Here is a 25680-nt window from a genome sequence, read left to right on the forward strand (position 1 = left end):
GAACAACCCTTTAAGAACACGCAATATAACAATAGACATAAAACAGTTATCGCAGAGCTTTTTCCTAAATAAATTGCCATAAAAGTGGGTAACAAGTATTGCCTTGCTTTATACACTTTATAAATTGATGGCATTTGACTTTGAAAGTTACCATTTGTATTTCCCTCAAAATCTTGCCAGCGCCTACAGGTGGTTTCACTTCTAACTGGCTGCACTCCCAGGCTGCCCAAGAGAGCTTTCTAGGATAGCGGCCAATCCCAATCTCCAGAGAGGGAACTTCCTTTTATCTGTCCCTGTATGAAGGCCTATGCATGCATTTTGGGGGTGGAATTATTTAGTATCTGTGCACACAGCAGTATCTGTCTGACCAGCTGAAAGCCTAAAGCAAATATGCTTTATATAGTGGAGCTAGAGTTTATCTTCCATTCTTTATAAAACCAGGAAGTATTATAATAATACCTAAAACAAACATTGCATTGCAATTACACCAAAGAATAGGAGTGTATATATTACTAGCGTGATGTTGTCTTGTGAGACCGGTTTCGCATATATTTTCCTTATGTGTCCCACTTAAATTTATAAATACAAACATGGGGAAAAAACCCTTGTAGTTCACCCTCGTAACCTAAAATGTGTTGAGCTGCCATTTTTTGATGCCAAGTATTTTGCTTTTAAATTAGTTATCTATGGCTTCCAGGCCCCTGCTCTTCTGCTCCCATAATCCCAGAGCCCAGCTGCCTCGCTAGCTTCAAGATAGTCCATAACTTGTCTTTTGTCGCTTGAATGAAACTCAAAATCTTTTCTTCTGCTCTGCTTCCTGATTATTGTTATCAATGTTGTAATTCTGAGTCTTAATGTTTTTCCTTTTTTATTTGCAATTGATGATATTGTTTTACGTTTACACATTTCTAATGGTATCATTGAGTGGGCCTGGTCTGTAACAAGTATGGAATCTGTTATCCAGGACCTGGGGTTTTCCGGATAATGGATCATGGATTAAGTCTTTTAGAAAATCATGTAAACATGACATAAACCCAATAGGCTGGGTTTGGTTCTGATACAGATTAATTATATCTTAGTTAAGATAAAGTACAAACTACTGTTTTAATATTACAGAGAAAAGGGAAATTTTTAAAATTTGGATTATTTGGATAAAATGGAGTCTATGGGAGACACCTTTCCGTAATTCAAAGCTTGCTGGATAACGGATGCCATACCTGTATATCGTAGTTGTATTGTAATATAATATATTCACCACTAATAGTCTATGTTGTATACAATATAAATACTCCCCCATTATAAATAAAGCCATTGTGTCTTTGACTTATACTTCAGTAACTCCATTTGTAGGGGACCGATGGAAGCATCCATACCAACAAGTACCTCCAAGGGGTTGGTGTCAGAAACTATCATAGCTATATAAATGCAACCAAACTGCAGTCATGTCTGATTATCTTTGGGAATATTAGTGGCCTTGTATTTGGCCTAACTTGTTGCAGACCCCTTAGTCATGCTCTGTGGCACTTAGGCACTCCAGATGACACATGCTGGAATCTATTTATTAGACCTGAGGAATTACTAAAGGTTGCAAATCCTTGCCTCTGCCTAACCATTTTCACCTCGTAAAGTTAATTGTTCTGCTTTTAGTCTGGAACTTACTGGGTTAATGAGATGTCTACAGCCGAAAGAATATTGCTGGGTTGAGTGAGCTCATCTTGAAATATCTCATAAACTGTAAGAATTATAATGAGAAAACAATTCATTTAACAACATGGGCAGTTCCACTGTGTAGGACTTTACATAGTCTGCCTGTTGTTCCATCTAGAAAAGAATATTATATTGCAAATATTACAGCCCAGCATTCTTTCTGCTGTTCTTCTGCCTGTAAATCCAGTCCTTCCAAAAAAACATAAAATAGCTTTCTGTGTTGTATGATATCCATACGGTAAGTAGGATTAGTTTGGCTGGGATCCCTTTAACTGACTCAATACAATCTTGGTTAATCGTAACTACCCAAGAAATCAGGAACAGCCATGGTTTTCTTTTAGCCCAACTCATTCCTAAACTCTAGAACCCGGTGTGCTAAAGATCTTCCCATTACATGTTTTCTACCAAAGCTTTCATGTAATTAACCATGCATAATCAGAGCTTTACAGTTTAGCTGTGAATGGTAATTAATAACAGAATGGAGTTTTACTGGCTTCAGACAGAAATCCCCTTGCTTTTTTTTAAACATTTTAACTTGATATGTAATTCATTTTTCTCTGTATACCCAAGTGGTGAATGGATTCATTATGACTGTGCTAAGATAACTCTTGTTTGGTAGCCCCTTAGGGTAATGGCACATGGGTTGTTTCTGCATCTGGGTCCAATTTGGCCACCCACAAACTAGGCCAATCAGTTTGATCAAAATCAACATATGAGACCTGTCTGACAAGGACCATATCAATGTGCCAACACACTCGCCCCCCAACTGGATTTTGGGCCAGAAATCAATCAGGCAGGTTTATGGGTGGGTCCAATATGCTGCCAACATGGTCCTAAGAGGCTGAATCAGCAGCCCATGTATGGCCTCCTTAATATTGCAATGTCCTGAGCATCTTTGCCTTTACACACTGGATCACTTGTAATTCAGTTATTTGCTATTGAATTTTAGAATATTTTACTCCCATGTGTCTAGTTACATTGCAGCCCTGGGACACACTATTCTCTCTTAAATGTAGGTATTTTTGTTCTGGCAGCACTGCTTCCCATTAAAACTTGTACAATTTCCCAATTCTCACCTCCAGGCACTTATCCGGCTGCCAGCCTATATCTCCCAGTGTGATGAAGTGCTACAGTTTTTCGAAGCCAGAGTAGAAGACTTCAACCCACCGAAAGAGTAAGTATAGCATCTGTGAATTCTCTTCCAGTACCAAAGAGTATAAAGAGGTTGCACAACACCATACAACTGTTGTCTTAGTTAAAAAGGGTTATTGTTATAATTAGCCGTAACTATGATTTTTAAAGGTCTATGTGATCTCGCTGACCGCTAATGTTGGACACCCTCCAATATCCTTTTTAAGAGTCAGGAGAAGTCACGCATCTCTGCTGTAGAAGACTTTGTGCCAAATAGGAAATCTCACACATTACCAGCCATTGTTACCTGCCAGTATGTCTGTGCTGTAACTGCAATCTGTACACTAATGCTGTCTAAGATTTCTGCATTTGAATGATTTTGCTTACTCCATGACTTCCATGATTAACCTGACAACACCTTGTGTTAGATTCCTACCCAAGGTTATTGGCTGAAGTTAATGTAAAACAAAGGTTTTTTGGAGTACTGTTATTCTCACCTCAGTACTCCGTAAATAATCTAGGGTCGTGCCTCCTCATGAAATAGAGAGCTGACTTCAGTTCTGCCTGTAAACGTCCCAACAACAGTTGTGGTTCAGCAACATCTGGAGAGCAGCAGGTTGCTTGTTCAATGCATACACATGCACACCCACACATGGACTTTATACATAGGGTTCTAGGGATGCACTGAATCCAGGATTCAGTTTGGGATTCGGCCAGAATTCTGCCTTTTTCAGCAAAATTCGGATTTGGCCGAATCCTTCTTCCAGGCCAAACTGAATCCAAATCCTAATTAGCATATGCAAATTAGGGTCAGGAGGGAAATTGTGTGACTTTTTGTCACAAAAAGTCACACATATGCAAATTAGGGGTGGGAAGGAAAAGATGTTTCCCCCTTCCCACCCCTAGTTTGCATATGCAAATTAGGGTTCGGTATTCGGCCGAATCTTTCTCGAAGGATTCGGGGGTTCGGCCGAATCCAAAATAGTGGATTCGGTGCATCCCTATAGGGTTCAATGGCATATACATCCATTTATTAACTTATGTAGTTAAAAAAAACCATTAATAATGCTTTAAGTACCCATACAAGTACTTAAAGTTAAATGTTTAGTCCTTTACATGGACAAATATTAACAGATTGAATGCCGTTATGAAGCCTATGGACAAACCTGTTACAGTGACTATGCATGAATGTTATGACAGTATCTTGTCTTGGTGGTACAACTTTGGGGCATGGCTTGGCCTCCATGGATCCAGGACTGTCTCATAGTATGGTCAGGGTTCCACAGAGCCTATTAATAACCCTGTACAAATCAGACAATTTACAGCTAATTAATAAATATTACAATGCCCATTTTACATCAACTTTCAGCAGAGTTTAGACCTGCTGGCAAAAAGGTACTTGAGGATGATGGAAGCTCTCAGTTCTCATCAGCTGAAGGCTACAAGCTTGACATCATTGCTTTCTAGTCTTCAGGTTTATTTTTTTTTTACTCTTTCACTTCCATTTTATTTACGCATCCTTTTTCCTGGCAAACATTGAGCTTCTCTCGTTTCTTGACGATAAATAATCGTATTTAGCCTGTGGTTTCTTCTGCCTTTCATAGTCATTTCTTAGTGGCACATCTGCTCCCACATCTCCACAGTAGTTCTTTGAAATGCTGATTTATGGGGTTTATTTTTTGCTTGAAAGGTTTAGCTAGGTAATGTGTTCCAGAGATGTTTAAGCATGTGAGTATGCTTGTATGAGTGTTCTACAGAAGGGTGCAATTCTAGTGATATCCCACCATAAGGTGGGGACCCCAATAACCGTCTTTTGGATGAGAAGGATTGCCTGGAATAGAAGTTGTATAGCAGCTTTAGGCCTGACATTCCTGGCATATATACTGTATGCATTGGCCATTACCACTTTCATTAGCCAGATGTGATTTAGTTGGATATCCTGCAGATATTTTGTGTTGGGCCTGGCAGTAAATGTATGCGACAGCCGTCCGGCTCATATCCTGTGAGTCACTATTTCTTTATTGAATCTGAAGTGACCACAAGGGTTATTTTATCATGAGCAAGACAAAAATAGCTCTCATGTTTGCAATGAAAGATTAGCCTTGTTGGCATTTGATGTTATACATTATGACCCCATGTAGCAGACCTCAGTCTGCTGCACAGCACATCTTAGTTAATGTAATGGAGGCAATAATTCAACATATTAGTTGGAGGCTTCACAAATGAAAATCATTGGTAGGGGCTGTTAGCTTTTCCTGCAAGTGTCTCATGTAGAACTGACAGGGACATTATATGGAAGGGCATATTTATACACATTCTCGTTTGCAGTAGTCTTCCCCCATCAGCATGTGACGTGCAGTGGTATACATAGTGGAGTCTTCTCCATTTCAGAACAATCAACTCTGGGATTATGTATAGATGTAGGCAAATAGCGGATCATTTTTCTTCAACCTGATAAAATCACAGACCTTTCAAAACAACCTAAAGCTGGCCATAGATGCAAAGATCCGATCGTACGAATCATCGTACGATCGGACTTTCCCATCTCCCGACCCGCCACTAACCATTCAGGTCAAAGTCTTACCAGTCAGATTAGTTAAAGAACAGATCTGCAATGTTCTGCCCCTGACAGCAATCGTACGATATCTATGTCCAACCAAAGCTAGTGACAGTCTCCCACTGAAAATCGTACGATCGGCAATACACGCAGAGATATTATCGACAGAAATTTTCTAATCTGTCCGATCGACCAAACGACCGATCTCCGCCGGACGAAAAATGTCGGGACTCTCCACACACGGTTCGAAAATCGTACGAATCCTCGATTCGTACGATCAGATCTTTGCGTCTATGGCCAGCTTAATAAGGGTGCTGTTTTATTTAGCAGCGCAAGTATTATGACAGCTCCTACTTTTATAAAGAAGCGTGCAGATGAGTAGGAATGTCTGTGTGGCATAACCTATGTGCATATTAACATATAAATGTACTGTTCAACCCATTAACATTGTAATTATGAAAGGATTGTTGTTATCTACACTGTGGTGTTAGTGAAAGGTGGTTTGTCTCCTATAGAAGCAAGGGATGAAGTTTGGCTTCAGAGTAGGAGAGTGCAGTGATGGTTAGGGTGTGAAACCAGTGTCCCTGAATATGGAAACTACTGTGTCAAGGAGTGATGCTTGGAGAAAGGAATGGTGCTTGGAGAAAGGAATTGCGCTTGGAGAAAGGAATGGTGCTTGGAGAAAGGAATGGTGCTTGGAGAAAGGAATTGTGCTTGGAGAAAGGAATGGCGCTTGGAGAAAGGAATGGTGCTTGGAGAAAGGAATGGTGCTTGGAGAAAGGAATGGCGCTTGGAGAAAGGAATGGCGCTTGGAGAAAGGAATGGCGCTTGGAGAAAGGAATGGCGCTTGGAGAAAGGAATGGCGCTTGGAGAAAGGAATGGCGCTTGGAGAAAGGAATGGCGCTTGGAGAAAGGAATGGCGCTTGGAGAAAGGAATGGCGCTTGGAGAAAGGAATGGCGATTGGAGAAAGGAATGGCGCTTGGAGAAAAGAATGGCGCTTGGAGAAAAGAATGACTATTGGAGAAAGGAATGAAGATTGGAGAAAGGAATGGTGCTTGGAGAAAGGAATGGCGCTTGGAGAAAGGAATGGCGCTTGGAGAAAGGAATGGCGCTTGGAGAAAGGAATGGCGCTTGGAGAAAGGAATGGCGCTTGGAGAAAGGAATGGCGCTTGGAGAAAGGAATGGCGCTTGGAGAAAGGAATGGCGCTTGGAGAAAGGAATGGCGCTTGGAGAAAGGAATGAATGTTAATGATGGGATATTAAGTGCATGCTAAACCTGGCCATAGATACCCACATTTGCTCAGACTGTTTTGCCTATTTCAACTATACAATACCGACAGACCATCTTGGCATGGGGTTAGGCTTGATGATTATCTGTCTTGATGGAAAATATCTGTTGGTCGGCCTAAAGGAAGAGCCGCTGATCCTCTTCACATCCTGCTGATCTGGCAGTTGGCCTGGGCAAACAAAACTATACAAAGGTGGCCATAAACATGTATGGTATATGTCTGTTGAGAGTGCCCTATGGGTTGGCCTGTGTATGGTTGCCATAGACTCCAAAGTGTCTCAGAATGCCAGAGATCTATATGTGAACAGGCATCCATTACTTACACGCACTATGGCTGTGGTTTCAATTTAAAGGGGTCAGCAGAGGCCAAGTTTTAATATTTATTGCAGAGTATTGGTTAAATGCCAGTTTGTCCTTATTGCACCCCTAGAATGAGTTCTGCTGCAGAAAGACAGACACACATAACTGCAGGAACAAAAAAAAAAAAACACGTCGAGCATTTTTGACACTGATAATATATTGGCTCTGTAAAAGTATTCTAAGAAAGTGCTCCATCAGTTCTGAGTGGGGATTTCGGTATTTTAATTGCACAATCCCATATGGATTCAGGCAGTCTTATGATCGTTTCTTATGACCTCAGAGCACATCTCTTTAAACAACAGCCCGGGATAGGACACATATTTGAACATTAGCCCATTGTCCCCGTAGCTGTTTCTGTCCTGCGATTGGGAAATACATTTGTTCTTTACCTTCTTGGAACTGACAGACTCTTACCAGGATAAAAGCTGATGGTGTTTTTGTGAGTTCACCGGAAGTGGTTTGTCGCATGCTGACAAATGTGTTATTATGAGCGTTTATACAAACATTACTCATGCCAATTTAAATGTAGCCATCAGCCCAGACTTTTTGGAAAAGCAGCTCTCTATCCCATTTATAGTCAGAATGAGTTCTGAGTTTATCAAATGCTGAGCATGTGCAGCCGGCCAGCCATACTATTATTGGCGCCTCCCTTGGCTATATCTGGGAATAATGAACGGACAAACTGCCCTTTAAAGAAAAAAACTACCCAGTTTTAAGTATATAGTTACTGTAAGTAGGATTTACATTAATTGATTTCTCCCCCCCCAATACGTTTTATAGAAGGGAGGCTTATAAATCTGATTTTGTTATTCTTGTGATTGAGAACTGACATCTGTCCTGTTTAGAGACCAGTTCACCTAAACTCCACTAAAACTTTGCCATTCAGTGGTCATATTTTAGCCAAAATCAATGTCAGAATACATTCTCCATAAAGGTAATGGTACACTTGGTGCTTTTTTTTTTGTATTGAGTGACACGTGCCCGTCACTTGATTTACTAATCAAATACAAGCGAACCAACAAATGTATTTTTTAGCTGTAATATTGGTGTGGAGGCAGCCATCTCAGTGCATTGTGCATGATCCTGAGATTTGAGAAGGAGCCAGCACTTCAGGATGGAACGGCATTGAGACATATTGTTTCTCATTGTTAACCACAACCCAAGTCGCTCTCTAGTGGTAGACCAATCCGGAACAAAGCTAGAGAGCACCTTTAAGGCCCCCATATGCGGGCCGATAAAAGCTGCCGAAAGACCGAGTTGGCAGCTTATTGGCCCATGCGTCGGGCCATCAAACGGGCTTCCCCAATCAATATCTATCCGAAAGCTGGCCAGCTCTCGATCTGGCAGGTTAAAAAATCCCATCTATGCGTGTATCTTGTGCCGCTATCCGACCGCCCATATTGGATCCATTATGATCAGCCTGATATTGCCCACCTCAGTGTAGGCTTATCGGGGAGAGATCCACTCATTTGGCAACATCTTCAAACGAGCGGATCTCTATTTATGGCCACTTTTAGAAATGCAAACAAATCGTTCAGCAGAGTTGTCAGGGAGCTGCTACATGGTTAGCTGCCCATTGGGATGATATCACTCCAACTTGCAGCATAGCAGTAAAGAGTGACTGAAGTTTATCAGAGCACAAGTCACATGACTGGGGGCAGCTGAGAAACTGACAATATGCGTAGCCCCATGTCAGATTTCGAAATTAAATATTAAAAAAACCAGTTTGCTCTTTTAAAAAAAGTTGTCCTGCAACACTATCCCTTTAAACTTTAATTTTGAAAAAACATGCAGCATCCAAAAGTTCTACCCATTTGACCTTTATGTCTCTCTGTGAAGATGGTCTAAGCTAAACTACTTGTTTCAGTGTCTGTACATCCCAGCAATTACCACATTTGAAAAGGACCATATGCACTGATATATATATACACACACACACACACACACACACACACACACACACACACACACACACACACACACACACACACACACACACAACACACACACACACACACACACACACACACACACACACACACACACACACACACACACACACACACACACACACACACACACACACACACACACACACACACACACACACACACACACACACACACACACACACACACACACACACACACTGGTGTGAAAAACTATTTGCCCCCTTCCTGATTTCTTATTCTTTTGCATGTTTGTCACACTTAAATGTTTCTGCTCATCAAAAACCGTTAATTATTAGTCAAAGATAACATAATTGAACACAAAATGCAGTTTTTAAATGAAGGTTTACGTTATTAAGGGAGAAAAAAAAACTCCAAATGTACATGGGCCTGTGTGAAAAAGTGATTGCCCCCCTTGTTAAAAAATAACTTAACTGTGGTTTATCACACCTGAGTTCAATTTCTGTACTCACCCCTAGGCCTGATTACTGCCACACCTCAAGAAATCACTTAAATAGGAGCTACCTGACACAGAGAAGTAGACCAAAAGCACCCCAAAAGCTAGACATCATGCCAAGATCCAAAGAAATTCAGGAACAAATGAGAACAAAAGTAATTGAGATCTATCAGTCTGGTAAAGGTTATAAAGCCATTTCTAAAGCTTTGGGACTCTAGCGAACCACAGTGAGAGCCATTATCCACAAATGGCAAAAACATGGAACAGTGGTGAACCTTCCCAGGAGTGGCCGGCCGACCAAAATTACCCCAAGAGCGCAGAGACAACTCATCCGAGAGGCCACAAAAGACCCCAGGACAACATCTAAAGAACTGCAGGCCTCACTTGCCTCAATTAAGGTCAGTGTTCACGACTCCACCATAAGAAAGAGACTGGGCAAAAACGGCCTGCATGGCAGATTTCCAAGGCACAAACCACTTTTAAGCAAAAAGAACATTAAGGCTCGTCTCAATTTTGCTAAAAAACATCTCAATGATTGCCAAGACTTTTGGGAAAATACCTTGTGGACCGACGAGACAAAAGTTGAACTTTTTGGAAGGTGCGCGTCCCGTTACATCTGGCGTAAAAGTAACACAGCATTTCAGAAAAAGAACATCATACCAACAGTAAAATATGGTGGTGGTAGTGTGATGGTCTGGGGTTGTTTTGCTGCTTCAGGACCTGGAAGACTTGCTGTGATAGATGGAACCATGAATTCTACTGTCTACCAAAAAATCCTGAAGGAGAATGTCCGGCCATCTGTTCGTCAACTCAAGCTGAATCGATCTTGGGTGCTGCAGCAGGACAGTGACCCAAAACACACCAGCAAATCCACCTCTGAATGGCTGAAGAAAAACAAAATGAAGACTTTGGAGTGGCCTAGTCAAAGTCCTGACCTGAATCCTATTGAGATGTTGTGGCATGACCTTAAAAAGGCGGTTCATGCTAGAAAACCCTCAAATAAAGCTGAATTACAGCAATTCTGAAAGGATGAGTGGGCCAAAATTCCTCCAGAGCGCTGTAAAAGACTCGGTGCAAGTTATCGCAAACACTTGATTGCAGTTATTGCTGCTAAGGGTGGCCCAACCAGTTATTAGGTTCAGGGGGCAATTACTTTTTCACACAGGTTTGGATTTCTTTTCTCCCTAAATAATAAAAACCCTCATTTAAAAACTGCATTTTGTGTTTACTTGTGTAATCTTTGACTAATAGTTAAATGTGTTTGATGATCAGAAACATTTTCCCACTGGTCCATTGTGCATTTTATTATGATTTCATTCACATAACTCATATTGGATGATTGTCAATCGCCTCCGTTGCTCTATCGGGAATTATTCTCCCATAAGATATGCTGTTGTAGCTTCTTTTAAGCAGCCCTGATGAACATTAACTTTAAAGGGATACTGTAACGCATTTTCATCATTTTTTTTATTGACTCATATCTACGTCCGTGTGAAATGTTTGGCATACCCTTGACTTGATAGAAAACACATATTAAGTGAATTCAGTGCATATGATGTATTGAGGAAAGTGTGATTGCTTTAAGAAATTGCCTCTACTGTCGCTTCATGGTTTACGTACATCATAAGAGACATTTATTGGAAATTGAGCCTGTGGTATTAGTTTGGGTACCTTTATTAAGCAAGACGGCTATATTTTAGAACAGCAGTGAACCATCTCCGCAGCTCTGGCTAGTAGCATGCTTTATTAGCCTGAGTGCTCTTAAGCCCAGAGTTCATTACCTAAGAGCTCTGTCTGGCAGGTTTGATTTTTCAATCACTTTTCCTCTGATCCGGCTGTTCATTCATTGACCTTATGCACTTCTTAGCTTTCATCAGTAACTGAGATCATTACGCAGGCAGGATTAGCAGTAGAGGAATAAATTACCCATATTAAAGTCCTCCTTCAGCCTACATTTTTGTGCAGTAGTGTGCTTCTGCTTCCCCTGCCTTGTTGCTCACAATGTGGCATTGGTCTATCTGCCTACTTTTATTATAATGCCTGCAGCTTTGCAAACAAGCCTGATAAGAGCAGTAGAGATCTAACTTTAACGGTCAGGGCACACACTCTCCTCTTCTTCGGGGTGACTAATCTCCCCGAACTGCCTCCCGCTGACTAGATTGTAAATCGCCAGCAGGATGGCACTCGGAGTGCTTTGTTTTCTGGAGTCGCCCGAAGTTGCCTCATGAGGAACTCCCGCCGGCTAGAATATAAATCGTTGGCAGGAGGCAGTTCGGGGAGATTAGTCGCCCCCAAGAAGAGGAGATTTGTCGCCTGGTTGACTAATCTCCCCAAATCTGAGCATGTGCCCTGACCCTAAAGGCTTTATATTTCCCAGATAATCATTTCCCAATATGGAATTGCTGTGTATGGTGATATATAGGTGCCAACGGTGACTGTTGTATGTGCTAATTGGATTATCACTATTTGCCTAAAATGGTATTAATTGAGAGGACATTCCATCCCAGCCTTGCCAGTAATTTCCATAATATAATCTTATGACATTAATACAAATTATATAAAAGTATTCAGAGGTGGTTGATCTTGGAGCAGAGCCATTTAAAGGCAATGAGTGGCATAGCCGTCGCATTCCATGCAATTGATTTATGTGTCTCGCAGTATGTAATTCTATATTGGACAAAAAAAAGAGAATATACCAATTCCTGGAATCTTTAAAAACTAGGGAGGCGGTTAAGAGTTTACTAGACAACAAAGTGAAGACTGCTGCAGAAGTCTTTTATTACATACTAAGAGAGTGAAGTAACCACAGTGTTGTGGCTGGGCAGGAAGTTTGTTAGTCATTTGGCTTGTGGAAGAATCTAGTAGTGGCCCACAGACAGTAGAAGGATTTAGCCCTGAATGATTTGACTTCTTTTCAGTGCATTGAGTATTTTGATGAGCCCAGAAGAAAAGGTAATTGTTGTAAGCCGCATGGCTGTAGAGTCAGGGATGTACTGGGAGCTATTTAAAAGTCAGTTCACATTTGACTGTGTTGTGTGCTTTAAAGGGATTGTTCACCTTTAAATTAACTTTAAGTATGATGTAGCAAGTGATATTCTGAGACAATTTGCAAGTGATTTTCATTTTTTATTATTTCTGATTTCTGATTTATTTAGCTTCTCATTCAGCAGCTCTCCAGTTTTCAATTTCAGCAATTTCATTGCTAGTCCGAATTCCCCTAGTAACCATGCATTGATTTGAAGAAGAAACTGGAATGTGAATAGGAGAGGCCATAATAGAAAGTAGCAATAACAATACATTTGTAGCCTTACAGAGCATTTCTTTTTTTAAGATGGGGGTCGGTGACCCCATTTGAAGGCTGGAAAGAGCCAAAAGAAAGAGGCAAATCATTTTTAATTGTCTTTTTTTTTTTTTAACTATAAAAATTAAATAATGAGGGCCAATTGAAAAGTTGCTTAGAATTAGCCATTCTATAACACCGGTATGGGATATGTTATCTGGAAACCTGTTAACCAGAAAGCTCCGAATTACGGGATGGCCATCTCCGACAGACTCCTTTTTATCTAAATTCTTAAAAATGATTTCCTTTTTCTCTGTAATTATAAAAACGATAACTATAAAATAGTACCTTGAACTTCATCCAAACTAAGATATAATGAATCCTTATTGGAAGCAAAACCATGATTTACATTATTTTCTAGTAGATTTAAGGTATGAATATCCAAATTAAGGAAAGCGCCATTATCCAGAGTACGTCAGGTCCCCAGCATTCTAGATAACAGGTTCCATACCTTTAAGAGCCCTGTCATCTTTCTTTGATGGCTTCTGCACATTCATCATCTGCAATTGGAAATGCTGATTCTGAAATGCTAAATAATGAAGGCCAATTGAAAAGTTGCTTAGAATTAGACATTCTATAAGACAGGTATGGGATATGTTATCTGGAAACCTGTTAACCAGAAAGCTCCGAATTACGGGATGGCCTTCTCCCACGGACTCCTTTTTATCTAAATTTTTTAATAATGATTTCCTTTTTCTCTGTAAGGGCTAGTCCACACGGGGAGATAGCCACGCGTTTGCGGTCGCGGCGACAAAGCGCCGCGCCAGTCGCCGCGACCGGCGCAGGCGACAGTTTTGTATGGGCGCCTATGTAAAAACGCCTGTGCTAACCACACGAGGCGATGCGCTTTTCAACAGTCGCCTGAAAAAGCCTGGCGAGGCATTTTCAGGCGACTGTTGAAAAGCGCATCGCCTCGTGTGGTTAGCACAGGCGTTTTTACATAGGCGCCCATACAAAACTGTCACCTGCGCCGGTCGCGGCGACTGGCGCGGCGCTTTGACGCCGCAACCGCAAACGCGTGGCTATCTCCCCGTGTGGAATAGCCCTAAACGATAGTTCCTTGAACTTCATCCAAACTAAGATATAATGAATCCTTATTGGAAGCAAAACCATGATTTACATTATTTTCTAGTAGATTTAAGGTATGAATATCCAAATTAAGGAAGGATCCATTATCCAGAGTACATCAGGTCCCCAGCATTCTAGATAACAGGTTCCATAACTTTAAGAGCCCTGTCATCTTTCTTTGATGGCTTCTGCACATTCATCATCTGCAATTGGAAATGCTAATTCTGAAAGAGACCTTGAGTTTCTCCTTTGGCAGAGCATGATTGGACCAATTTGCATTTACCCTTGATACGCTGCCAGGAGACTAAGCAGCTGTAAGTATGTGGGGTGATCTACAATGCACAGCAGGAAATTGCTAGGCTCATATTGTCCAAGCACAGAAAATGAAATGACTATGCATTGATCACAGCCGGATCAAATGAGGAATGCAAATATACGGGGTACGGTTCTCGTTCTGAGGAGGGGAACGGTATATTGTCTGTGGGAGAATATAACTGGAATCTGTCCAGTTTTAAAGAAAGAGAGCCTAGCTTAGCTAGTAAATGAGGTATTTATTCTCTAAGAATTGGCATTTCCATGTTTGAGTCGGGCTGTCGTACTGCTAGTAGTGAATTTTGTGTCTCTAGATGCAACTTCTAAGCATAGCGCTGGCTAATTTTTCCATTTACTGGGCTGAGATGTCTTGTATCAAAATGCTCAGGTCATACAAATAAATATATAGAGGATTTAAGCAGAGTAGGGGGTCATTAAACTTTCTTGGAGAGCAACTTTTAGTTGGACATCACTGAATTAAGAAACGGATAAATTGACCGTAGCAACATGGCTGACGATCTGTAACAATTAGGGATGCACCGAATCTAGGATCCCGCCTTTTTCAGCAGGATTCGGCCGAATCCTTCTGCCTGGCTAAACCTAATTCAAATCCTAATTTGCATATGCAAATTAGGGGCAGGGAGGGAAATTGCATGACTTTTTGTCAAAGGAAGTAAAAAAATGTTTTCCCCTTCCCACTAATTTGAATTCGGTTCAGTATTCGGATTCGGTATTTGCCCGAATCTTTTGCGAAGTATTCGGGGTACGGCCGAATCATATATAGTGGATTCAGTGCATCGTTAGTAACAATAAAAATGTGCCCAACAAGGAATGTTTTGGGTGCGCAGTAGGCTTTTCACAAATAGAAAACAAACCCTGCTTGAAAATAAAGTCTTTAACTGAGGATGTCAAGTGTGGTTGACTAGAGCAGGAAGCTGTAACCAAGCGTGCCAAATGTGATTGGTTAGGGGAGAAGCCATAACAAAATTTGTCCGATATGATTGGCTAGAGAGGACCATGTGTTCTACCTGTAGTCTGAGTGTTTCTTTCTGTGCAGCAGTTTGCTTTAACGCCTTTGCGTTAACTTTAAGTATGATGTTGTAGAGAATGATAATCTGAGACAATTTGCAATTGTTTTTCATTTTTTATTACTTTTTTGAGTTATTTAGGCTATTTATTCAGCAGCTCTCCAGTTTGCTATTTCAGCCATCTGGTTGCTAGGGTCCAAATTCCCCTAGTAATCATGCATTGATTTTAATAAGAGACTGGCATATGAATAGGGGAGAGACCTGAATAGAAAGATGAGTAATAAAAAGTAGCAATAACAATAAATGTGTTGCCTTACAGAACATTTGTTTTTTAGATGGGGTCGGTGACCCCCACTTGAAAGCTGGAAAGAGTCAGAAGAAGAAGGCAAATGATTAAAAAACGATAAAAAATGAAGGCCATTTGAAAAGTTGCTTAGAATTGGCCATTCTACAACAACATATGAAATCACATTGCTCTACCGTTGTGAGTCATAAATCTATAATTATAAACACAGTTATATATTTGGCGCCTGAATTTCTGTTGTGCCTCAGTCCATACAATTGACATCACAGGAGCTGGTGGAGCTGCTTCATAGCATACTGTAGCTGTATATGTTCTATAGAACATTCATGGTCTCGATGTGATCAAACCTTACAATCTGCCATGAGACGTTCTGCTGTTGTGCTCAGAAATAGAATTAAAGGGGCTGGAAATAACATTGCTAACCATCAGGGGAATCTGTAGCCTACACCTTCCACAGGCATAAAACAGAGGAGGGCAAGAGGGTAGCATATTAGTAATGTTGGCTCAGAATAAACCAGAACCTGCCGATGTTATAAAATCAAAAGTTGGTACATTTATGGCAACGTATTACATTGCTACTTACTCTTCACATAATCACAAAATTTGCAGCAAAATGTACTGCTGTGTTATAAAAAAAAAAAAAAAATTGTCTCATGGTGGCAGGGTTTTTAGGGCCTCGAGCAGCGGTTTGTTTCAGTAGGAGAGAGATTGCGGTGGCTGGAAGAATACAAGTATTTATACTGCGTAGACTGCTGGAGAATGCACTCCTAAAGCATATTAAGTGAAAAACAAGAGAGAAGAATATGGATCCAGACTGTAAATATTTGGCAGTGATTCAGTATCCCCCTACAGACATGGGTCAGAGATGGAGAAACGCTCAGTCTCGCTCATGAATGGAATAAAAATATTTGCTGCTTGGAATCTCAAATTTTTTTTAACCAGTAACAGTCTCTGCATGACGGATAGGGCTCCGTGCGGGGATTCTGCATTAAATTTTCGTAGTCACGGAGCATCAAGCAGGTTAAAACATCCGTTTATTGAAAAATGATTAAAATATAACAATGGAGCATAGTGAGCCCATCGGCTCCATGGCTTTGACGCGTTTCGTGGACAAACCACTTCCTCAGAATGCTTTCTGAGGAAGTGGTTTGTCCACGAAACGCGTCAAAGCCATGGAGCCGATGGGCTCACTATGCTCCATTGTTATATTTTAATCATTTTTCAATAAACGGATGTTTTAACCTGCTTGATGCTCCGTGACTACGAAAATTTGCTGTTTGAAACAACGCTTCGGGGGCGTACTTCCACGTGTAGCACAGCTGAAATACATCGTGGGCCGGTGAGTGCTCCCAACTCTCCTTTGTTTGGGGATTCTGCATTAGCCATACTCTAAGGGGGTTATTTATCAAAGTCCGGATTTAGCTCCATATAAAACTCCGCCCAAATCCGCACGGGTTTTTTGGGCTTACACTTTCGTGAAAATTTTGTTTGCGGGAAAAAAACATGAAAAAACTTGAAAAATCTGATTTTCATGATTTTTTTCGACTTTTTCATCCGATTTTCATGATTTTTCGTATTTTTCACCCGAAAACTCAAAATTTTGCTCGAAAACGTTGGGGTATTGCCAAAAACCCAGCGCACATCAAAAAATCATTGGGACTTCTCCCATTGACTTATATGCAACCTCGACAGGTCTGAGATGCTGGATTTTCAGATTCTGACTTTTCCATCCTTGTTGTTTAATAAATTCCGAAAAATGCGTGATTTTTTTTAAAAATCTGATTTTTGCATTCAGAGTTTAGTAGATAAACCCCTAACTTTCAATCAATTATGTTTATTTCAGATTTTTAGTGCAGTTTTAGCCACATGTATGTGGGATAAGGGATTGCACATCTGCCTCATGCAAAAAAAAAACATTTTTTTCTGGTATCGGCAAGGAAAAATACTCTAGAATAAATCAGACATATAATTACAAACGGGACACCAGTGCTCTGACCAGCGTTTAATAGACAGCCATGTAACAACAGCAGATGTTTGGAAGCACTCAGTTAGCCATGGCTTGCTGCTGCATCTGGTTGCTAGGGTCCGAATTCCTCTAGCAACCATGCATTAAATAAGAGACAGGAATATATATAGGAGAAGCCTGGCTAGAAAGATAAGTTTTATAAAAAGTAGCAATAACAATAAATTTGTAGTCTTGCAGAGCATTTGTTTTTTTATGGGGTTAGTGGCTCCCAATTGAAAGCTGGAAAGAGTCAGAAGTAGGCAAATAATTAAAAAACAATAAAAAAATAAGTTGCTTAGAATTAGCCATTTTATAACATACTTAAAGGTGAACCACCCCTTTACCACCCTGAACATGGTCTGTATAAAAATATTGCTTCATGGCCTTGGCCATTGTGTAGTCATGGAATTCCTCAGTGATCTTTATTATCCTTCTATTTTACAGCAGAGGGGGGATAGTAATACCCTTTATTCTTGAAGAAGCTTTATTTACTAAAGGAGATGGTAATAGTTATGGAAGTAGCAGGCCCTGTCCTTCCTCTTAGTTTATTTCAATAAAATGTTGAAATTGAGTTGAAGTGATTTTACAGAACTGAGAATGCTTCTTCCACTGCAGAGCCCTACACAGTGTGGCGTGTTTAGGCTTTAGTGCAGATGTGGGGAGATTTACTGGGGGAAACAAGAACAGACACTCAATATGTTTCATCTCTGAAAGTTCCTCTGGGGAGGTCAGGAGTGGGATTCCCAATTGGAAACACATTCATTACTGTTAAAAAGGCATCTACTTTGAATGTGGCAATGATAGTGCAGTTTAAAGGGACTGGTTTTTCTGCTTATTTTTTAAATTGGCATTCATAATAATACACTTATTTATAAAGGATCAACCTATACTGCAGGCTGTACATGTAAACTGGATTTTATTTTGTTTTAGTGCAACAGAGAATTTAGGGCATAGAACTGAAATTGAAAAGGGTCAACTTTATCATAATTGTGTATTGTTTCTGCTTTAACTTTAAAGGGCCAGTAACACCAAAAAAAGCAAACATAAGTTATATAAACATAATATACCGTTACCCTGCACATGTAAAAATGTGTATTTCCTTCAGAAGGTCTGGTATAAAGTGTAGGTGCAGCCATTCATACTTAACTTGGGCTTCGATTTGCATAGCTGCTTAAATGTTATACAGGTATAGATCCCTTATCCGGAAACCTGATATACAGAAAGCTCTGAATTACGGAATGGCTGTCTCCCATAGACTCCATTTTATCCAAATAATCCAAATTTTTAAAAATGATTTCCTTTTTCTCTGTAATAATAAAACAGTAGCTTGTACTTGATCCCAACTAAGATATAATTAATCCTAATTGGAAGCAAACCCAGCCTATTGGGTTTATTTAACGTTTAGATGAATTTCTAGTAGACTTAAGGCATGAAGACCCAAATTACAGAAAGATCCGTTATCCGGAAAACCAGCGCCGATCCGCGCCTATATGCCGCCTGAGGCGGCCTTCCGTTGCCGCCCCGACCCCTCCTCACGGCGCTCACATTTTCTGCGCAGGAGGGGGTCGGGGCGCTGCACGACGCTAGTGCAGAGAGCGCAATTGCGCTCTCTGCACTAGAAGAGCCGAATTTCCGGGTTGAAAACCGGAAATTCGGCTCTTAGTTACCAGGAGCGGCATTTTTGCCGCCCCTGGTAACCAGGGGGGTGCTGCCGCCTGAGGCGAGTGTCTCAACTCGCCTCATTGGTGGAGCGCCCCTGCGGAAAACCCCAGGTCCCGAGCATTCTGGATAACAGGTCCCATACCTGTAGTAATTAAGTGAGGATAATGAGGGTTCAGATGTCGTTCTTGGCTGCTAGGGAACACAAAAACTGTCAGCCTGGTCTATATTGGCACATTGTGCATGGGTGCCTTCGGTTACATAGGAATTCGGGGGAAGTCACTGCATTGTGGGTATTTGTGCCCAGTTAATGAATGTTGCAGATGCTTTTTGAATGAGATCTATCATGTTCAAAATTACACATTGCAGTGTTTGGTGATGTCACCTAATGAGAAGATCTTTGCCTGTTTTTACATGGTGGACCAAATTGGGCTGATCTGATTGGCACCCAGGCCAGTCAGCAGATCATGTTAGGGTCTAGGTGACCATACACGCACAGATATTATCGTATGAAACAAATTTTCGTGCGATATTTGGTGAGTGTATGATGGGAGATAAGCTGACCGACATAAGCAGAAGACTTGGATATCAGTCGATCGGTCCAGGTGGAAAATTTTGATTGGGCGCCTTTGAAGGAACCTGAACATCTGCCACTGTCTAGTGCTGAATCATCATATACAGGTAGAATTCTGTTGTTTCTACCTGTATATCTGACCATTCAGCTCTACACGTGTGTATTGAAACAAATGATCTTGGAAAGATCTTTTCCAGATCTTCAGCGAGATATTCAGCAGAGAACACCATATCAATGGGCTGGTAAAGTCCTCATTTGGCACATCGATATCCCTTGCCAGAGATCAGTGGTGCAGGCTGTCCATTTTCCTCTATACACTGGCCAATAAACTGTTGATTCAACCTGGAGGGGCCAAGTCTGTAGCTGTCAGTGGCCTGTGTATATATGCCATAAATAGAGTTTTTGAACACCCTGGGTTTTTTTTAAGCATATTTACTAATGTTTCATATTAAAATGCAACTAGGAATTAGTATGTGTAAATTCAGAAAGTTGCAGAATAGAAGTAAACTTATTATAGACTAATCAAATCTTGTTTACCTCTTCATGGTTTTTTATATGTCTTCACTGGGTAGGAGAATGTATTCCCAGTCTTTTAAAATTGGGGAACTGCATAGCGTGAGTAGAATTGTGAATTCTTCAGCACCATGGCATACCCTCTGGTAAGAGACTTATCCTGTGCAGGTCATTTGTGGGCACTTCTGCAGCAACGGTTTGGTATAACTTACATTGGCATGGGTTCTCCTAGTTCAGACTCAAGTTGGCTATGCATGGGCAGATCAGATTTATCTGCCAATTTGGCTTCTTCACTCCAAGATGGCAGCTGTCGGTGTATGGGGCACTTCAATGAGCCTACCCAACTGAAATTGGCCAGATATTGATCAAGATCATGTCAGGGCAATGACTGCTCATTGATGCAGTCCTCGTCCCATTGGATCCCATTGGATCAGCCCGACATATTTGGGAAAGATCTGCTCATATGATGACCTCATCAAACTAGTGGCCAACTTTATTTTTTCTGAACTTGTATGTAGTAATGACTGTTTACTTGAAACACTGCCCTTCCTCATCTCTTTATATAAAGGGCACATTACAGCTCCTCCAGTGCTGCCTTTACCTCCTGGTGATCACTACTTGCTTTCACTGTACATGCAAAGTGAATTTTAGTACTGATTTCTTATTTCCTTTTGTTTCATTATTTAATGAGGTCCATAAAGGGGATCTAAACCCAAATTAAAATCTGATATAAAATTATGCAGAGTGCTTCTCTGAGAATTTTCGCACTTTACATCCATTTTCTTTTTGTAGTGGTCTCTGAAATATTTGCAGTTTTAGACTGCTAATACCAGGCAGGCTTTTAGTTCAGCAGCTTTCTTTCAGATTCTCATGTCAGCAACTCTGCAGGTGGTGCATGGTTGCTGACACTCTGGGTCCTTTAATACGAGCCATAAGCATGGAATGTTCCATTATATGAGACACCTGCACCAAGGAACTAAGCCTTAATGTTGTCTCTCTCCCATAGGTGCAGCTATTCATGTCATAATAGCCAGTGTATTACTTCTTCCAAGGGTGTCCCTCTTCCATTACATGTGTGCATTTGTCTGTTCAGTGCAGACCAGATATCAGCGTGTATTGGTGCCTGCAGCCAAGAAAGTGCTGCTTGATTTAATTGGAAATCATTAGGGAAGTAACGTAATTTCCCTTGTCCGTAAATAAAATCTGCTGCTAAATCTTGGCTCCAATATCTGGTCTGTGTTTTCTTATACAGCTCCATCTGTTCAGCACTCAGACTGCTAATAGGAGTAATAGATGTATGTTACTGTGTTTATTATTATCATAGCACCAACATATTCTGCAGCGCTTTACAACAGATTATTGAATTAAAAATTCCTTTACATACTAAAACATAGACACCACATGTTGTTGGGCTCTTGACTCCTTATGTGGTAGCCAAGGCCACATCAGGGGGGCTATTGTCCTCTGTTTAAAAGTTTGAAGGGGGGCCCGGTCATGCTGCACCCCCTTTGCCCTGGCCACCAATTTTTTTTATAACTTGTAGTGGTCCTGGCCACCAATATTCTTTTTTTAACAACTTGTAGGGGGTCCGTTGCCACCATTGTTGTTTTTTAACATGGGGGGCCATTAATGTTTTATTGCTTGTGTCTGTGTGGCTTTTGTACTGAGGGGAGGGCTCAGAATATGTTGTTGTGTGGGGTCCTGTGATTTCTGATGGCAGCCCTGGTGGTAGCCACAAAACCTCCTGCACTGAACAATACGCAAACTGTGATATTCTTTCTACCTATATGAATATGTTGTGATGTACTGGGTACAGAATATGGCTGTGCTCTTAATTAATTAACCAATACAATACAAAGAATGTTCTGTAAGATTGTGAAATGCATGTGCATATTTATAGATATTTCACAATATTTCCATCTTCAAGGGGCACGTTTACTGAAATTCAAACTAAGGAATCCATAAGATTCCCAGCAGTTCAGAGAGTAATACATTTAACTCCTCCATGACTATCAGTACAGTTGTAGTCTAGATCAGTTATGAGCTCCTACGAAGTTTGCAAAAAAATGGGTTAGAATCACCGCAGGTCTCTGTGCTTTGAAACATAGAATATAGTGTTGAATGCAAGTCCACCTTATTCATCAGGGGTGGGAGGCACATAAGCTATTGTACTAGTGATTGCAGGTCTTGCTTTTCTGGACCCGCACCCGACCCTAACTCGCCCTCACCCAACCTGCACCTGGACCGACCTGGCTCGGCTACTCCATTTAAAGACCTGCACCCGCCCTGCAGTTATGTCATGAAATTGGTGGGACATGCGAAATCTATAAATGGAGGAGCCAGAAGTGTTAGGGAGAGTGGAAGGAACTGCTCAACCCGAACCTGCCCAAGACCTGAAGATTTGATAAAACAGTCGGCCCATGGGTTTCGGGCCAGCCCGCACATCACTATATTCTACCCCTTATTACTCTAGCAATTGCGCCCTGGGGAAGTGAGAATTTCAGGAAGGCCCAACCCCACTGTAAAGTCAAATCTTTTAAGCAAATCTGGTAACTCTGAAATGTGAAACACTATTAAGTATATACTATGTAACTGCTACTTTAATCTCTGATATATAAATATATTTTTCCTTTAGGGAACCTTTTGGAAGGAAGAAACTGGGTAAGTCTACATTTAACTCAAGGTTTACGAATAATTTGAGTTGAACTTAATCCAGTTTAAACCAGATTAACAAAAATATTCGGTACGGGATTCAGCCAGAATTTGTCTTTTTTCAGCAGGATTCGGTCGAATCCTTCTGCCCAGCCGAATCGAAGTCTAATTTGCATATGAAAATTAGGGGCGGGGAGGAAAATCGCGTGACTTTTTGTCACAAAACAAGGAAGTAAAACATTTTTCCCCTGCCCACCTCTATTTTGCATATGCAATTTAGGATTAGGTTCAGTATTCAGCGGAATCTTTCACGAAGGATTCGGGATTTGGCCGAATCCAAAATAGTGGATTCAGTGCATACCTAATATCTATCTATCTATCTATCTATCTATCTATCTATCTATCTATCTATCTATCTATCTATCTATCTATCTATCTATCTATCTATCTATCTATCTCTATATCTATCGCATCTATTATTGCATTGCCCCATAGTCCTGACTAATAACATTTCTGTAGGTATAAAGAATAACCCTAGAAATCATCTGATGTTTGTTGTTGTGACACAACTTTGCGCTGTGCTCCCAAACACTGTTCTTTCCCCAGTGCAGATTTATGCAGCGTCTTTTTCCTTTTTATCAGGGATTTTCAAGAAAACATCTTTTAGAACAGGTAGTGTGCGTGGTGTGCATAAGCATCTGCATCTCTCTAAATCACAGCGTTCTTTAATACATGTCTCCTCAAGGGCAGAAGTCTGGGGGGTTTTCTGTTGTGGCAATTGGGTGAGGCTCAGCTCTCCGGAAGCAGTAAATGTCATAAGAAATACAAAAGGCACCATCAGGCTATGGAAGCTCAATTTATTTCTATAGAAACGATTCATTCTTGCTCCAAATAAAGGCTATTTATTTTTATCTTGCCCTTTTTAAATTTCCATGTTAATTAAGGGTGGAATATTGTGTAAAGGATTATCACTTAAAGGGGTCCTCCATCCAAAAAGGTTTTATTTCATTTTTTTTGCATAGTAAAAGAAAATAGTAATAGCATTTCTAGTATACATCCTTTAAACATTTTCAATGGTTTTTAAAGCTATTTATGAAAGTATTTGTAGGTGAAAGCCGGTGTCTATTTATCCCTTTTTTGTTCTGTGGGTCTGACTCTTAAATCAATGTTACACTAGTCCCGTTTTTCTTTATCAGCTGGCAACATTGTTTCAGGAGTCAGAGCCAGGATAAAGGGAATGGAAATCGGCAGATATTGTGTTTTTATAGCATTTTACATGTCGAAATAGCTTTAAATGATTTAAAACATTTTATGGGTTAATAAGAAATAAGTTGCTTAAAATTACATTTTCTTTCATTAGGTTTAAAAAGAAAGCCCCAAAAAAACAAAATTTTGGATGGAGGACCAATTTAAAGGCAAAAAAAATGCACGTTAGGCTTATTTACAGTCCCATATATTATGATCAGATGCAATGGTGCCAAGCATATAGCTTGCTAATATTTCCCTTTAACATTGCCTATTTTTATTTTATTTTAAAGTATACTGCATTTAGCAGCGGCACGGCTATCCAACATGCTCTCAGACAGCTGCTCTCATCCTTTTGCCTCTGATTAATGTTGGTTTGGCTCCTTTCCTGTCTGGAAATGTCTAATATTTTATCCTCCTTTGGGTTCGTAATAACTTTGCACTTGGCTGGTGTCCATTATACTGTTATGGTTTATTATTGGGTGATTTTATCATAATAAAAGGGGCATGATATATTATTATATTGTTATTGTTATTGTTGTGATAAAGGTTGACGCGTCACCTTTATATGAAAATTCCCTTTGATCTATGGGCAGAATATATATCCTGTCTTAAATTCTGAATTTAGAACTCAGCATAGGAATAAAGATAATAGCTTTTAGGTTTTGTGGATTAGTTTGTTTTTTTGTGTTTCTATAAATGTTGCTTTAATAATTTTTGAAATTTTACATTTTTTTTTGCATTTGCAAGTCTTAGTTAACTGAGCAAAATATGCACCAGTCCTATACTGCCCTCTAGTGTTGCTGCTTCATAATAACACTAGACGTATTTCATTAGAACATTGTCTCTGTACAGGACAAGTCTACAATCTTCATTTGTATCAATTGGGCAGAGCATGCTTTATATATATAAAAAAATAACAGAATACAGATATATGCAACATATGCAAATAATTATTATATGTAAGGATCTATACTAATATTATATTTAAGGATTTATAGTTGGACAGCTAGTGAGGAGTGGGTTGAAAATCCATGGGACATGTAAATTGGACAGTTTTAGATGCAGGTTAGAATGGGTGTCAGTTCCACAGAATGGAAACCATTGCTATTAAGGGTTTTGCACATCCCTGGCCCCACCTTCTGTCATATAACTGGGGTCTGACACAGAAAAAATGGATGCACACTGCAGGTTAATTGGGTGCAAGTCATTCATAGACCGGGTAGGGACAGGATCATGGTTTTTTTTTTTCTTTTTGCTTATTTCTAGGAGTAATAATAATAGCTTGAAAGAACAGAAACCCTCCTTAAAATGTGTTAAATGTTCCTGAGCCTGCCCGCATGTACACTGGTAGCACAGACATGCTCTAGTTATTAAATTATTTTGCCAGGTGGAGATTCTTCCTCATCTGATGCTTTGGTGCTGGATCAGTATGTTGTGGCGGCAGCTTATGACAAACAGGAGAGCTCGGAAATCAGCCTGCAAGTGGGACAAGTTGTCGATATCATTGAGAAAAACGAGTCTGGTAAG

The 25680-nt window shown here is 40.4% G+C and overlaps 1 protein-coding gene across 4 annotated transcripts in view; it reads left to right on the forward strand.

Annotated features, from left to right (window-relative positions):
* sh3pxd2b.L (SH3 and PX domains 2B L homeolog) overlaps nt 1–25680 on the forward strand; it is a 103874-nt gene that overhangs the window by 68256 nt on the left and 9938 nt on the right. For 2 of the 4 annotated variants that reach the window (XM_018252162.2, XM_018252164.2), the window contains exons 5-8: nt 2790–2881; nt 22889–22914; nt 23548–23577; nt 25541–25675. In XM_018252162.2, the coding sequence (XP_018107651.1) occupies nt 2790–2881; nt 22889–22914; nt 23548–23577; nt 25541–25675 (283 nt within the window). The remainder of the gene's footprint in view (nt 1–2789; nt 2882–22888; nt 22915–23547; nt 23578–25540; nt 25676–25680) is intronic. The other 2 variants (XM_018252163.2, XM_018252165.2) reach the window with 1 other exon arrangement.

Source organism: Xenopus laevis, chromosome 3L, assembly GCF_017654675.1.
Source record: "Xenopus laevis strain J_2021 chromosome 3L, Xenopus_laevis_v10.1, whole genome shotgun sequence".
Classification (NCBI taxonomy): Eukaryota; Metazoa; Chordata; class Amphibia; order Anura; family Pipidae; genus Xenopus; species Xenopus laevis.